Source organism: Halichondria panicea, chromosome 5, assembly GCF_963675165.1.
Source record: "Halichondria panicea chromosome 5, odHalPani1.1, whole genome shotgun sequence".
Taxonomy (NCBI): domain Eukaryota; kingdom Metazoa; phylum Porifera; class Demospongiae; order Suberitida; family Halichondriidae; genus Halichondria; species Halichondria panicea.
Window position 1 is genome coordinate 7,560,936 of NC_087381.1, and position 16,259 is coordinate 7,577,194.

Below are 16,259 nucleotides of genomic sequence, written 5' to 3' on the forward strand. Positions count from 1 at the left end.
AGTATAAGTATGTAAGTACCGTTAGGGTTGACTATGACATTGTATTAGTGTCCCAAATCTCGAGGGCTGAGAGACACTACGTGTGATAGTGTGTGTACGTGTGTGTGTGTGTACGTGTGTGTGTGTACGTGTGTGTGTGTGTGTGTGTGCGTGTGTGTGTGTGTGTGCGTGCGTGTGTTTTATCTAGCTGTTCCATTTTGTCCCCTTTTAGTTGGACTAGACTTTTACCTCAACGTCTCTAACATAACCTTTGAACCTGGAGTTGCATCTCTTTTCATCCCCGTGGTTGCCGTTAGCGATGGCCTGTACGAGGGAGAAGATGAATCGGTGATTCTGATTGGTCGACCAGGAGACGGAGAGACGAGAGTACGGGTAATTCCTGGGTCAGAGCAAGCAACCTTCGTACTGACTGACACAGATAGTAAGTTTAGTAGTTGTACGTACATGTTATAATCAAGGGTGTATAAAAGAAGAGAGGGCATGCAACTCCTATAATTATGAGCAGAGTTCAAACGTGGGTGGATGAATGTGTATGACTGTGCATGAAATGCTAAAAATAGAAATTTCTATTTTTAGCACTTCATGCAAATGCACACATTCCTCCGCCCACGTTTGAACTCTGCTAGCTACGTGTACTGATAGTGGAGTTGCATGCCCTCTCTTCTTTTATACGCCCTTGTTATAATTATAATTATTATAACACTAATTATATATCGGGTTAATTATTTTCGTATGATGGAAATTTTTGTGGTAATATACAGGAGGTCCTACGTCACCATTATGAGCTGTACGAACATTTAGAATATGAAGTATGAAATTTGGTAGTTCAAACGAACATTTGCACCAAACATTAAATTGCAAGTGTTTAACGGCATCTCAAACATAACCCTATACTATAGTACTTGTATTCCTCCCTTGTGTAAGGTTTCAAGTATTTTACTTTGTGCTATACCACCTCGCAAAAATAAAGTTGTTAAAATGTTCTGCTGATTTTGCTCATTCGCAGCAAAGGTTTTCACACCCAAGACATTTTTAAGCATAATTATAATTATTGATTGTTCATACATGCGTAACTATCTCCCCTCCCCCTTCTACTGAATTTAGACGTTACTAACCTAGCCTCGGTAAAGTTAGCTTTGAAAAGAGGCTTGATTCTGAAAAGCATCCACTTATATATTGCGAACGTCACTGTAGGTGTGAGCGTGGGGTTCCTAATGTCAGTGATGACTGTGAGCGAATCATCTGGACCTGTTGACGTTGCCATAGGGCTGGTAAATGGTCGCCTAGCAACAGATGTGGTCCTCAGAGTGGACGCTACAGGAGATCTAGCAGGTTTGAATTATAATAATTATTCATAACACAAGAACATTAAATTACAACTTTGATTTCCCACAGAAATGGATGACTTTGATTTTCAGAGCGTTGAATTAACCTTTGGACCTGGACAACCCAATGTTTCCGTAGTGACAATTGGTATTAGGGACGACAGTGTGTTCGAGGGGAGAGAAGGGTTTTCCCTCTCGTTAACGAGCGACAGCCCCCGAGTGGACTTTGACCCCCAGATACTCCAAGTACTCATTGTTGACAATGAAGGTGATAATTATAATTTATTGCTAGATATTAAAGTGACTGCTTTCTGATTGAAATGTTCTGTTGATTTTTTGATTTTTTCAAATTGAGCTGTTTTGATAGCTTGCATAAATCAATTTTACAATTATTATAGCCCTTTTAAAAGCCGATCGAGCCAGCCTATCTAATTATGTGATTTTGTAATGTTTTGAATGCTTAGAAAAATCTTTGATCAACATACGCAATATCCACTTTTATAGACCCCTCCCTCACCCACACCCACACCCACACACATGCACACACACCCACCCACACACATGCACACAGATCTTATTGTGCTGTTCTCCTCAACTGTCTACACTGCTCAAGAAACTGACCCATCGGTCGAGGTCAGAGTTCAACTAGGTCCAGGCATACAGCTGCAGCGAGACATCACCCTTGATCTTCGAACCTCAGATGGAGTTCCGCCCACTGGAGCAACGAGTGAGCACATTATTTTAATTATCAATAATCTTTTTGCATTTTTGCAACAGCCAACCATGCATATAAGTTCTTAATTTATTGTTATTTTCTTATTAGGTGGATTGGACTTTGAACCAGTGAATACCACACTGACCTTTGGACCTGGTGTCACCACGGCAAATCGTACTATAATGCTATTGGACGATGAGATCAGTGAAGGCCTTGAAAACTTTGAGGTCCAGGTGGTACTAGTCAACGAGGAGCTTGGTGATCCCGGCGTGATAGTGTCTGCAAGAGTGCTCGTGTTCGACAACGAGGGTACGTTATAGAGGGCGTGGCATGTGTGGAAAGGGGTGTGGTGTGTGTTGATGGGGCTGGTGTGAGCAAAGGTTTGTCTGATTAGAGTTTTTTTAGACGTATGTGCATAATTATAACTATTCCTATAGTGCATGGTCCAGTGCATGTACAGTTGTTAATTCGGTCTGTTTCCCGTGATAATAATTATTATCCATTACTGCCTTACAACAGAGTATAACTATATACAATTGTACGCTTGTGCAATCATACACACATTAAATGCGATACTTTTTAGTGCAGTCAAGAATTTTCTAACGATTATCTATAATTATAATTCTTACACTATTCTGTGCACTCTAACTTTTCCCACAGATATATTTGTGAGCTTGTCTAGTATGGAGTATATTGTCGAAGAGGGGCGTGGTCTGGTTGTCATAGCAATCGACAAATCCGGCATCACCCCTGGCAACCAAGATACCTTAGTACTGCTCACACTTTCAGACGGGACAGCTATAGGTGTGAATACCTACATAACTAATGACCCCACACACACACACCCCCACACACACATACACACAAAATAACCCTATGCACACACACCCACACCCCCACACACACACACACACACAGGGGGTACCGTAGACTATGGACCATTCCCGGTAGCCACACCCACCACACTCCCTGCACTCCTATTGGCTAACGACACTCGGACGTTGTTTGGAATCCCTGTAACCAACGACAACCTGGTGGAAGGGGACGAGTCGTTCTTTGTTGCCTTGAGTATCGCTAACGAGCTGAGTAGAGAAAACGGGGGCATCGTGTTCCTAGGAAACCTCACCATGGCAACTGTTGTGATAACTGATAACGATGGTAAGATACGTTAAAAAAGTTGATTTTAATTAATTGTGCGGTATTTTTTTGCAGTGATAAATGTGTTGCTAGTAGTTAGTGGACAGGAAATGGGTGTGGTCACTGTAGAGGAAGGGGGTGTGGCAATTTCCCTCTCGGCAGTGAGAAACGATAACGTGAGATTGGCACGGAACGTGACCATGGTTGCCAGGACGACTGCAGGCACGGCTCAAGGTAACCAATCAGATCAACAATAGCTGTCGTTCATGTTATTAATTTGCAGGTTTCACTGATTTTTCGCCGGCTACAATTGCGTTGGAATTTTTGGCTGGAGTGCAAATGATGGCTTTTTCTGTGTTCCTATTGGAGGATACTGTTGCCGAGGGTAACGAGAGCTTCACGGTCACACTAGACAGTTCAGATCCTGGGGTGGTCATATCTAGTGGCACTGTGGAGATCATCATTGTAGACAATGACGGTAAGAAATTTAATGATCGGTTCCACTTGAGTGTGTTTTAGGGTCTAAAGTTTTTTCCCACTATTTACCGTATTACTGGAATGTTTTGCAAATCAACATCAGCATAATTATCAAAACCATAATTCACAACAATAAAATTGTAAATCTTGCCAGAACGAAATAGTTAGATAGCAAATTAATGAGTCAAATTTTCTGCTGATTTGGCCCATTTGCAAAGGTTTTTCACCAGCAAAGTATATAGTTCCCGCGGTAATCACAGATTGCTTGAGGGAACGAGGTTACAAATGATTTATCTTTCTCTCCAGTTGCTTTAGTAAATTTTGCTCAAGAGATTTACGATGCGTTTGAATTGGATCGTTCAGTGGAGGTGTGTCTTACTAAGAGTGCTGATACAGCAATTCCCGTCATCATATCACTGGTTCCCATGGAAACAGTCAATCCACCTGATGACGCAGTACCAGCTCTCGGTATGTGTTTATATGTTCATATTGCACGTTGCATGCTAGAAATAGTTTGTTGTTTTGCTATAATTATAATTATTATACTATTTTACATAATTATCTCCAGCGACTATCGATTTTGATGCCACGCCCATCAATGTGACCTTTGCCCCCACGGCTACTCAAGCGTGTGTCCGTGTGAGTGTGTTTCAGGATAATCTAAGGGGAGAAGGCTTAGAGGTGTTCTCACTGACACTGGCTGGTCTGGAGGGACAGGCCGCCATTATTGGGAGAGGAGATCGAAGCATCGTCAACGTGTTACTCAATGATGTGCCTGGTGAGTGTGTGTGTGTGTGTGTGTGTGTGTGTATGTGTGTGTGTGTGTGTGTGTGGGCGTGTGTGTTGTAGTGGTTGAAATTAGCTGTTCCAATGTCCCCGTTTCCGTCAGTAGTATATACATTTGCTATCCTTATATCCATTCAATAAACAAAACAAAAAATCAGAGCAAAAATAACACTGATACTGAAAATGAATATGGTACACTGTAATAATGATCACCGTTTCTTGCAGATGTGATTGTTGGTATTGCTACTCTCTCCCCGGTGGCAGTAGTGGAGGGGGCGGGACGTGTGGAGGTGTGTGTGACTGTCTTTAACCCCGCCCCCAGCGAACCACTCAACACCACTCTCACTGTCACCATAGAAACCATCTCTGGCACTGCCGGTAAGCAATACTTGGGCTCTGAATGTCCATTCACAATTGCAGGATTTCGACAAAAGAAAAGCGTTTTGGTAGCTACGTACCTTTGAGAGCCTGTAATTTGTGTTCAGATTTCAATTGATAGATCATTTAGATCATTGATGCATTCAATAGCTCTCAGAATTTGGTTTCCGATGATATAATTACAACTGTGACTCCACGATGCAAGGCTATAATAATTATAGTTTTTTCAAAATTCAGCCGTTTTGGCAGCTACCTTTGAGAGACTGGATTTTGTGTTCCGATCAAAACTATAATAGCTCTCAGAATTACCTTTCCGATGGTCTACCTGTTCTGTGAGAAATGTTTATAATACACACACACACACACGCCCACACACACACAGATGACACTGACTACACTCCAGTTACTGCTGTCCTTGTTCTCGACAATGGACTACGATCAGATTGTTTCCAGGTTCGTATCCTTGACGATGACCTTTTTGAGGACCCAGTACTTGAAGAATTCAATCTAAACATTCTAAGTGTCGAATCTACGAACCTTGACTTTCGTGTTCTTACATCACCCGCTAACGTTACCGTGGTGATAGGGGATGATGATCGAAGTGTGACAATTGGATTCAGTGACGTATTTTATTCTGTCAACGAAAGCGATAGTGTCCGAGTGTGTGTTGCCGTGACGATACCTCCACCAATGGAACGATTCACCCAACAAGAAATTGTTCTCCTGGTATCAACTTTACCGGGAACTGCAAGTAAGCACATGTACATAGTCGTGTGTTTCAGTTTAAAGTAACAGGTATAGGACTGGAGCACTGAAGCCTCGGCTGAACCAGAAGAGTGTTATTCAATGAATGCAGTACATATAGTATAATTATGTATGAGCATGAATTAAAAATTAAAGCTGTCTAGACAGCAAGCAGTAAAAGTAGACTAGAGGCATAATTATGCTGAGAACTTAACAATTGACCATAATCATTACACTCAGTAAATAAACCAATAGTTGTGTGTCTGCACGTCACTATATATATACTCTGTATAAGTACATCAATTAATGTACTAGTGCTATAAGAGTATGTACTAGTGCTATAAGAGTATGTACTAGTGCTATAAGAGTATGTACTAGTGCTATAAGAGTGTGTACTAGTGCTATAAGAGTGTGTACTAGTGCTATAAGAGTGTGTACTAGTGCTATAAGAGTATGTACTAGTGCTATAAGAGTATGTACTAGTGCTATAAGAGTATGTACTAGTGCTATAAGAGTGTGTACTAGTGCTATAAGAGTATGTACTAGTGCTATAAGAGTATGTACTAGTGCTATAAGAGTGTGTACTAGTGCTATAAGAGTATGTACTAGTGCTATAAGAGTATGTACTAGTGCTATAAGAGTGTGTACTAGTGCTATAAGAGCATGGCACTTTTGTCAGTGTGCTTGCTGTGTTGTACATTTTAGACAGAGCTTTATAATTATAATGAAATGAAATTGTATACACTACTATTTACTACAACCACACCTATTTTTGTCCCTACAGATGAATCTGATTATATGTCATTTTCTGATCGTGTTGTTGGAACCGTGAGCAACAACAATCGAGAGACGTGCTTCGTAGTGGAGGTAATAAACGACGAGATAATCGAGCAGTCGGAGGAAACGTTCAGTCTCGTATTATCAGTTGAGGTGAGAGTGTTCAACAACATAATCATTACTGCGAGTAAAAAACCTTTACAAAGCACACGAGACAAAATTGATCAGTGCAAAATGTTATCTAATTTTTGTGTGACAAATAATTTATGGCACACGCATGGAACGTGATTTCATACAAATACCGTACAAATCTTTGCAATCTGGTTTTTGTGAAGCCATTAGGACTGGCAAGGTTTGCATAATTATGTTCGATACTCTCAAAACATTGTACGATACAGTGGAACCCAGCTGTCTATTGTGGTCAGCGGTTACTTTACAATACAGCAGGTGAAGACCCTAAAGGTCTCTCCATATATCACCAGACCACATCTTTAGTACATTATTATTGTACACGCTACCTAGCTACCTATGGAAGCTAATAAAAATTGTTTTCGAAGTAAATGTGTAATTACACATGGTTGCATTTGCAATGTGCTTAGTGACCAATATACACTTACAACCTCTATTAAGATTACGTACATATGTACTGGTACGCTTTTATTGGTAGTCACCATCGTCATGATAACTACGTAACTCTTGTTCTCTGTAGGTTCCAATGGATAGTGACCTCTCTGTGTCACTTGACCCTTCAGTGGCAATTGTTATTATAACAGATGATGATGAGCCACCTCCTCCGCCCACACCCACCATCACAACACCCACGCCCACACTGGGCACAACACCCACCCCCACAGTCACACTGGGCACAACACCGACACCCACAGTCATAGTGGGCACAACACCTACACCCACGCCCATCCCAACGACCACACCCACACCTGTTGTCCGTGGGAACGATACGATTGTGGGCGACCCACTCTTCTCAGTACCTCTCAATTTAGTCGATGGTTCGGAGCTATTGGAACTAAAAACACTCCTGCACCTATGCTACGAAATCCATGGCCGCCCGGACACGTACTTTAACCTTGTATCTGATGAGTGTACCAATATCAATGCTTACTATACTGGCGTTGTCCCGGATACCACTGACAGCCTTGGACTTAATATCATCACGCAAATCGGTGTACGTGCAATCGATTCGCAGGGAAATTGTGTGCGTGTGCGCATCGACTCGGCTAGTAACTGTACGCCGGTTGTCATGACATCGGGAGGGGGTGTGGTCAGCGAAATTCGATACGATCGTGATGGTGTGATAGTGTCAAAAGTTCGAAACCGAGTGAGAGTTTCTGTTCCAAACTGTGGCGGTAATCGTCTTGTCATGTGGGTCACCTGTGAAGCCCCAGGGGGTATGATGCGATTTGACATCACAAGGGGAGTAGGGCTAACCCCCACGTCCCACGGGCTTCTCGGTAAGTGGGGGGCCATGTGTCTTGCTATCGTTTGACTTTTTAATTATACATGTGTGTTAATTATGCCTCGAGGCGTAGCCGCACGAGGGATACGGTAAAGCTGACTGTGTGTGTGTCTGTCTGTCGTCTGTCCGTGTGTCTGTTCCAGCTGTAACTGCTCAACGGTTGCAATGTGACGAAAACTAACAGCTTCTAGGCTTCTAGCCACGTTCTTTTGGATTTTGATTCGTGGATTAGCAAACTAAAGCTTCTTTCTCGAGTTGTTATGGCTAGTTTGACTCACTTTAATGTAAAATTCATTATAGAAATTACTATAACGCTAATACCTTTTGAGCAAAAGCATAACATGGCGAGAGGCATTAGCAAGCGCACGCTTGCAACACTCGTTATTATGGTAATAATTGTAGCGATACTCCATGGATATACAAATAGTGTTTGTTTGTGTACTTGTAAGGGTAATTTTTTGAATACATCCCATGGTAAGATTGTTGCCCTACTACCTTACTGTGGCTGTCTGTGGTTTGCTAGCAATTGCTGTGGTCTGCTTATCTCTAGTACATGTAGTAGCATCCAGTTTGCCTATGGCATAATTAGTGAGTAAAAGATCAAAGCCTGCATGCATGGTAACCATGTGCACTGTGCAATATTGCAGTGGTTCCACAACATAGCAGTTATCACTGTTTTTACATAACGAAGTAGGTACCGCTAATGATTATGAATTGAAGCATCTGCAGATCTATAGCGCCCACTTTTTTGAGAAATCTGAACACATTGACAGTAAACGTTCCGACTATAGTATAGTAATGGTCGTTACAATTATAACTTGTTGTCTCTGACAAGACTCACTACATGCAGCTGGAGCAGATGTTGCACTAATGCTCTTGCTAATAATCGTAGATATGCAACTTTGACTCTATTATCATACTGCTTACTCACTCACGCACATACACAGGTCAATTCTGGAATGTTCCGGTGACCATACGCAAGTACACGTACACAGGTGGCGAAGAACTCTATCTTGACGTAGACCAGTTATACGTTGTTACGGTTACACATCCGAATACCGGGAGCACTCGCCGATTTATTGCTGAATTCGGACGACAAATCTGGGACCTCTCTAATAAAGATTGTTTGTATGCAGGAAACATTCAAGGTGGTCGCCTTGGTGATATTGATGACGCTAGCGTTAGTGACTCCGTTGTCGAGGGGAGATACTCACAGTATGTTGTAGACGGACTTTTTGATCATGATTTTGACTATTTTCACTTTAACGCAGACAGTTGTATCTAGTTAATCAGAGGTATGTAATTACGTTGCCAATAACTGTACACAGGTTAGATAATTAATACTGTAATTATTGTGCTTCTTTCTCATTTTCATTTCTCAAAACATAAATATGATGATTCTACGCATAATTGTGTATATGTGATTGTAAATAATTATATTAGCAGCAGGATAATTATTGGAAAGCTTGTTAAGCGTTGCTGCATTGTGATCATTATAAGGTTACTGTACTATTAAGCCTCGTTAGACACGCCATTGGATGAAAAAGGGCAAGCTTGCTTAGCATACTCTCAAACGAAAATGAGATTCATAATTTTACGAATAATTTTTGCGTTAATTACAAATTCACTAAAATTATAGTATATATATCCGTATATAATAGTACCATTAAGGTAAAAATTATGTGTCATGTGACCAAATCACGTGCATGACCATCTGATGGGTAGAGTTGGCCGAAAAACGATATCTGAAAAATGCACTACCAAAACGCACATCTGTATAAAAAACAGTAGCATCAACTTTTTCAAAATGCACCTCTGTTGTCAAATCCTGAGATCACTTGTACTGTGCTCCAATTTCTGGGAATCACTTGTAGCAATGCTGGCATATGATTATACCTGCCGATTACCTGGAATCACTGATAAGATTGCTGGTGTACATACATTTCCTAGAAACTGAATAACTAACTCTGCATGTATCCAATTCCTGGAAGCACTGATTGCTTGTACATGCATGCAGTGGAACCCCTCTTAATGGCCAGGAACGCAGGTCCCAAATGTACAAAACAATCCCTCAATAAAGGCCATCCTTATATAACGGCCAAAATGTTGTTCCCCAAGGGTGGCTACTATAGAGTGGTTCACTGCATATATATACGTTACACAAATAAACTATGGCAGTGCACCACTGTATATACGTTAGTGCTGTGCTTTGCAGCTCACTTGGGGCACACAAAGAAACCATGGCAGGACGTGCACCACTGTATAATTATATCAAAGGTTTTACATGTACACTTATCTATTTTACAGTTTGCCCTAAACTTCCTATAGCTAGTGCATGATCATAAGCTGCAAATTACTGACTGGTATTTCATGTTTTGTGGCCATGCATGTTACTATGTATAGTAGACCATTTGGAAACCGTCTGTGTGAATATAATAATATGCACATTAAAAATAAGCGTGTGTTCGGTCAACTTGCCTATATAGCATTGACGGGAAATGGGTACGGAATTGATAGTAAAGAACTCTTATATAAAATTAGCCTCGATCCCAGGCCGAGTTTTTGCTTTTATAACGGTTAGGCAAACAACCAGTTGTTTGCCTAACCGTTATAAAAGCGAAAACTCGGCCTGGGATCGAGGCTAATATAAAATCAGATTTGGTGTCTCCATCGAGGCATCACGCGGTACTTTCATTGCATCAATGCCCACATGCACAGTGACACACACACCACCATCAGTCACAGGCCGATTTTTTTAAATGAAAATAGCCTAAGCTAGCTAGACTAGACTAGACAACTCAGCTGGAAACAAGGCTACACCATCTGCTGTGGTAGTGAGGTTCACCCATGCATGCACTGGAAGCTTGCCATCTTCTTAGAGCATGCATGCGGTGACACTATAATTATAATGACCGCTATCTACTGGAAGCTATAGGTTTTAAAGTACAAATCATAGTACAAACGTAATTTGTAGGCCTGATGGTTATGATAGAAGTAGATCTATACTAGCTGATGGTGAAGATGGCCATTAATTTGATGTTACTTGTGCAAATACATGCATGGGGTCTATGTTGTGCTTTGGAGGGAGTAATAGGCGATTTGAAAACTGTATGTGAACTTGAGCATAAAAGGATAGCATAATAGGTACTATCTCAAGTAACCTACCAACCCCTATCAGTAAAACAAGTGTCCTCTGTGCAGCTTTTTCTACGTACCATCAAAACTTAGTATGCAGCCAGGGCTTTTATGCTTTTGCAAAACTGCTATTAATTGTGATTTTTTTCTCTCTCCCTGCACATCCTAATGCTCCAAAAACCAGAGGAAGTAAATTTGCTCTTGCCTTCATGCAGAACCACGCACAAACTGCAGGAGCCACTAAACAGCAAATTGGTCTTTCATCACTACTGAACAGGAGAGCTCACATTTCACCCTAGAGACACGATGGCCGGGAGTGAATGGAGCAGGATTCACTGAGACCTCTCCTGGATCTGGGCTATGGTCTCGCACGGAAATCGCTCGACGAGGAGAATTCGCTTTTATTGATCTGCCGGCAGGACAGAGTAGCCAAGGAGACATAGCCGTGCAAAGTAATGGAGATACCGATGAAGCTGACAGACATAAAGGACTCTTTATAACAGCAGAAAATGCAAACGATGAGCTCACTATGTGCTTAGTGATGAATTGGTCTCCACTGATGCGTACATGGCTATCAACTGTGTCAAGTTTCCAGGTGCTAGAGATTACAAGTACTTTATCTTTTCAGCTAGTGAGGACGGAGGAGTATTTGAGAGTCGATTTCTCTTTACTCCTTGTCAAGATGACACTACTGTCAGTGTACAAGCCTCCCAAACCCAAACTCATCCCGCTTGCATGGGTGCTGCTGAGTTCTGGCAACACACCTGATCGAGTCAAAGCAACTTATGGGAGGGCTTTCAATCGTTTTGACACTGTGATGAATAGCAATCTTGACGATCTTACCGGCTCTATCATCACTTCTGACAAGCCATTGGCTGTATTTTCTGGACATCAATGTGGAACTCCTACTGCTGATGGAACTTGCGACTATCTTGTAGAACAATTGCCACCTCATCCAACATACGGTGACCTGTTTTTCATGGCTCCCTTTGCTGTCAGACAAAGTGGTGAACTGTACAGAATTGGCTCCCTTGGGGCTGGAGCACAAGTAACAATCAATTGTGAGTGTTTACCAAGTTCAGCTGATGGTAATAATCGAGTTGGACTGGTTAGCGCTGGAAATGGTGTTTACACGGCCACAGTGGGTGCAGGACAATACGCTGAGTGCCTGACACCTCAGGATTCTCAGACCTATTGTTGTGTTACGTCCTCTCAACCCGTTACTATGGCTGCTTACACACTTGGAAACTTGATTGACAACCTTCAAAACATTCAGAATCCACCACTTCCTTTTAATCCGATTGGAGATCCAGCTCTCGTTTATATACCACCAGCTAACTCCTATTTGAATAGTTATAGTCTCAGTACAGCCAAAAATTTGACTACTCAGTTCCAGGGATTTCTAAGCTACATCTTGCCCACTCGCATCTTCGATAATTCTCCACGAGATCGGCAGAGGTTTCGTATAAATGGAGAAACATACATTTCCGACCAATACGCAGCCATCAACTGTTTAGTAGGTGGTTCAAATTAGAGATGTGTGCTTACGAAGCTACCAGGTTTATGGGGGTAGGTAATTTTGACCTTTCTTACGACAACATTGAAGGTGGAGCATTTTGGGGATTTGCATATGGCTACGCTCAAGAGTTTGCATTTGCTTATCCTTTGGCTTTTGAAATGGAGCCAGTTGTATGTAAGTTTTCAGAAAATTCTTGTGATATTTTTATGCATTTTTCTCTTTGTTTGTTTATTCAGTGGCCTGGATTCGAGCAGTGGATCAAGTTGTACTGGAAACTGTTGGAACGGTTGATCTCATGTTTAGTATCACCCGTGGTGATCGATCAGACTGTAGTAGAGCATTTGCTGACACTCAAGACCTCTCAGCCATAGAAGGTATTTATTATATATACAGTATATGCAGTCATTGACAAGTCTATTGGCTATAAATTTATACACCTATATATATATACGTACAATACATGACTTCCATGCATGCAGGTTCTGATTATACACCTCCTCCGCCACTAATTAACGGTGGGCCCGATCAACATGGCAACCTGCGATGGGGAAGAGGCGCTATGACCCCTAACAAAAAATACGTAGTCACTATTTTGGACGATGCATGATATTCCAGAGCCAGTGGAAGTGGTGGGGAGGTGATGGTGCAGGGTGTTGCAGGAGAGAACTGCTACCTGCCCAGAACTCGGTACACCATAACCATTATTGATGATCAAGGTGAGCGTGCAAATGCTATACCGTATTACTAGAATATTTTGCGGATGAAAAGCATTTGCAAATGAGCCAAATCAGCAGAAAAGTTGACCCTTTGCGATCTAACTATTGCGTTCTGGCAAGTATCGTGTGTATTTACTAGTAATAATTTAGGTTTTGCGGATTTTATTGTTGTGAATTGATCAACCCTCGCAAAGTTCGCAAATGTTTGATGCATGCTCACAAAACATTCTAGTAATACGGTATTATTGAGGCCAATAACATTTTATGAATGCTTGCATGCATGAAGAGCTCCATGTCAAGAACATTGTTGTCATGTGGAGAGAGAGGACAATTTTATATAGTTTGACTAGAAACACAAAATGCATGCAGTTGATTGCATGCAGACGTCACTATAATATATTAGGGACATCCCAGGATGATGGTACAATCTAGAGTGTATCATATAATTATAGGTTATATTATTACCCTGGTGGGGATTTGTGCACACTTAAAAATAATACTGGCTAACTAGGCTTGCATGCATTCAGTTGCTTTCGTTCAATTATATAGTTATCTGTATAAGCATTGTTTAATACTGTATTTCCCACGTCACTCCCCTTAGGTGCCTGTCCTGACCTACCTGCTTTCTCTGGTGGCTCTATCTCATACGACTTTGAGTTTTTCCCAGAGATTATAATGGTCGACCATACGGAACAGTTGCCACGTACAAGTGTGATGTTGAAACTTTAGCAGGAGACCGAAGAAGGATTTGTGAGAATGGAGTGTGGTCTGGAATTAGAAGTGTACCAACGTGCAGGGGTTAGCGTTTCTAAGTGGTTAGCATATAAATTAATACCTGCGCGAAGATAATTATGTCATTATAGTTAAGGTAGATCTATTATATAGAAACCAAAGGAGTGTTATACAACTATGCATGAGCATCGATGCATGCTGGCTAAGCAGCAAGTAACAGGAGCAATAATCCATTATAGACTAGAGGCATGCTACTGAACGGAGTTTTCTATAGGGACTGGACTATATAGGATCACAATGTCATGCAGCAAAGTCAGCAAAGAAGCTAGCCTGCATGGAGTCTTAAATAATTATGGCTCCTGATAATTATGTTCTGGGGCTATAAGAATAATTATAAGCAAAGAAGCAACAACCACAATCATAATTCTATATATATAGCGGCTTTCTATTTTAGTGCAGAGGTACTTTTTTCATCATTACTTAATTTGAGTGCTAATAAACGTGATTCATTGTTCAATTTCAAAACGCACTTTGAAAGTGCAGCGGCCGTAGACCTGTGCCAAATATTCTGGAATAATTTTTTGAATAATAGGCAGTATTTTTTACAATTTGAACTGTGAAAATAGTTCATTAATTTGCACAGTAGATCAGAACACGCCTACATTATTTTCACAGGGCCAGTAAATTTAATTGTTAGTTCATTTTAAACGTTATTTCGCTGCTGAAATTAAAATATGACTTACTTATTGGTGCTATATAATTTATAGGTGTTTCATTTCGCTGCTGTTAATGTCATCACTTTGAGTAATAGGCTGATGAAGTTGAGTAAGTTGAGTAATAGGCTGATCAAGTCAGAATAAATAATTTGAATAATAAGGGAACAAATTTGAATATTTGGCATAGGCCTAGCCCAGCCCGCGGTTGCTATAATGCCTCAGTGGAGGCGCCAAAGCTATAAGCTACAGTACTAATAGCAGACTTACAAATGCATAATTATAGTGACACCTATTATTGATTGTGTCATGTACAGTTCGCATTTAATACACGTACAGTACATGCAGATCGAGAATAATGAAAAGAGAGAGTGCATGATGGGAAATCTAGAAACCATAGATTAAGATTTTTTTCAGAGGACAAACCTAGCTGGGACCTCTCTATAATAATAAGGATTGTAGATTATCTGTATTGTATGCCACGACTTACAGATTAATTAATTATAGGCTTGATTAAGCACTTTCATTACATTCCGTTTACGCCTATAAGTTATTAATGCTGAGTCAGCTAGACAATAATTATTGATCCTGCACAGAGGACTGGAGGTCCGACACGCGTGCATGAATCACTACAAGTTCAGTGCATTGATGTCATTGCGGTCACGTGATAACATCCAGGCCACAATGCACTGAACTTGTAGTGATTCGTGCACGTATGTTGGACCTCCTCTGGATCATGCATGTACCTCCTCTGAGTCGCGTGCATGGCTTGCTCGCAATAATTTGTCACATAACTACAGTGGAACCCCTCTATAACGGACACCTTTGGGGAACAATTAATGTTTTGGTCTTTATATACGGAGGTGGCCTTTGTTGAGAGGTTGTTTTGTACACAAACTGTTCATTTGGGACCTATAGGTGCCTGGCCGTTATATAGCAGCTGGCCCTTATTCAGAGGTGGTATAACAGAGGTTCCACTGTATTGTCATAATCCTGAGATCATTAACTGATTGCTGCATGGATAGATTTCTCAGAATCAATTTCCTGGAATTTGATTGCTGACAGTCAGCCCAATCCATTTCCTGGTATGCTTGTGAGGCTTCCCGCCCACAAGCTGGGATGTGGGTAAACCAGGAAATGAGTGAGGTGGAAGCTTACAGGTTAATTGGTAACTTCGTTCCCAGGCCGATCTGTTTGTAAAATAACGCTAGGTCGTCGGACAACTATAGTTGTCGAGGCTACTTTATAAAGTTTTGTCGTACTTCACTGAAATTCAATTATACGGTTAAAAAGCGCTTCTATCTAACATTTTCCGTGATGGCATACTTGTCAACCACATAAAGCCATAAATGAAGCCATAATTGACCACATAACTTCGGGGTGGGGGTGGCACTAAAATAGAATAGTAGATTTTAGTTAAAATTTGAGTGCATGCACTCAAATTTAGAGTAAACCATGACACACTGTGCGTTTCCTTACTAATGCTGCAATGCACGACGGTTGACTGCACTTTAACCAACCTAAAATTCTCTGTACAGTGCTCTTATGGGGTGCATTCCAACAAGCCACTGCATGTGTATACAACATCCCTTCACATGGCCAGAACAATGCAAACCATGTCGGACAATAGT

General features: G+C 41.2%; 2 protein-coding genes across 2 annotated transcripts in view; both read left to right on the forward strand.

Moving 5' to 3' along the window:
* Positions 1-9,223, forward strand: part of LOC135335843 (uncharacterized) — a gene marked incomplete in the record, with an annotated part of 743,773 nt that extends 734,550 nt beyond the window's left edge. The window contains 16 exon segments of the mRNA XM_064531427.1: positions 212-421; positions 1,195-1,332; positions 1,396-1,593; positions 1,897-2,052; positions 2,149-2,349; positions 2,701-2,844; positions 2,959-3,198; positions 3,253-3,411; positions 3,461-3,655; positions 3,961-4,122; positions 4,223-4,432; positions 4,666-4,818; positions 5,201-5,569; positions 6,347-6,492; positions 7,049-7,808; positions 8,761-9,223. Of these exon segments, the coding sequence (XP_064387497.1) occupies positions 212-421; positions 1,195-1,332; positions 1,396-1,593; positions 1,897-2,052; positions 2,149-2,349; positions 2,701-2,844; positions 2,959-3,198; positions 3,253-3,411; positions 3,461-3,655; positions 3,961-4,122; positions 4,223-4,432; positions 4,666-4,818; positions 5,201-5,569; positions 6,347-6,492; positions 7,049-7,808; positions 8,761-9,098 (3,779 nt within the window).
* A 2,413-nt stretch (positions 9,224-11,636) lies between these two features.
* LOC135336077 (uncharacterized) lies at positions 11,637-16,196 on the forward strand. The gene is made up of 3 exons (XM_064531868.1): positions 11,637-12,641; positions 12,704-12,841; positions 13,785-16,196. The coding sequence occupies exons 1-3, from the start codon at positions 12,485-12,487 to the stop codon at positions 13,910-13,912; spliced, it is 423 nt and encodes a 140-aa protein (XP_064387938.1). The 5' UTR covers positions 11,637-12,484; the 3' UTR covers positions 13,913-16,196.
* Positions 16,197-16,259: the final 63 nt, after the last annotated feature.

What these genes read in the sequence shown, in the direction of transcription:
- LOC135336077 (XM_064531868.1), top strand. Translation starts at nt 12,485, where the DNA reads ATGTGTGCTTACGAAGCTACCAGGTTTATGGGGGTAGGTAATTTTGAC. An exon ending in TGAAATGGAGCCAGTTGTAT is followed by an intron (nt 12,642 to 12,703) that starts GTAAGTTTTCAG and finishes TTGTTTATTCAG; the next exon opens with TGGCCTGGATTCGAGCAGTG. An exon ending in AGACCTCTCAGCCATAGAAG is followed by an intron (nt 12,842 to 13,784) that starts GTATTTATTATA and finishes CACTCCCCTTAG; the next exon opens with GTGCCTGTCCTGACCTACCT.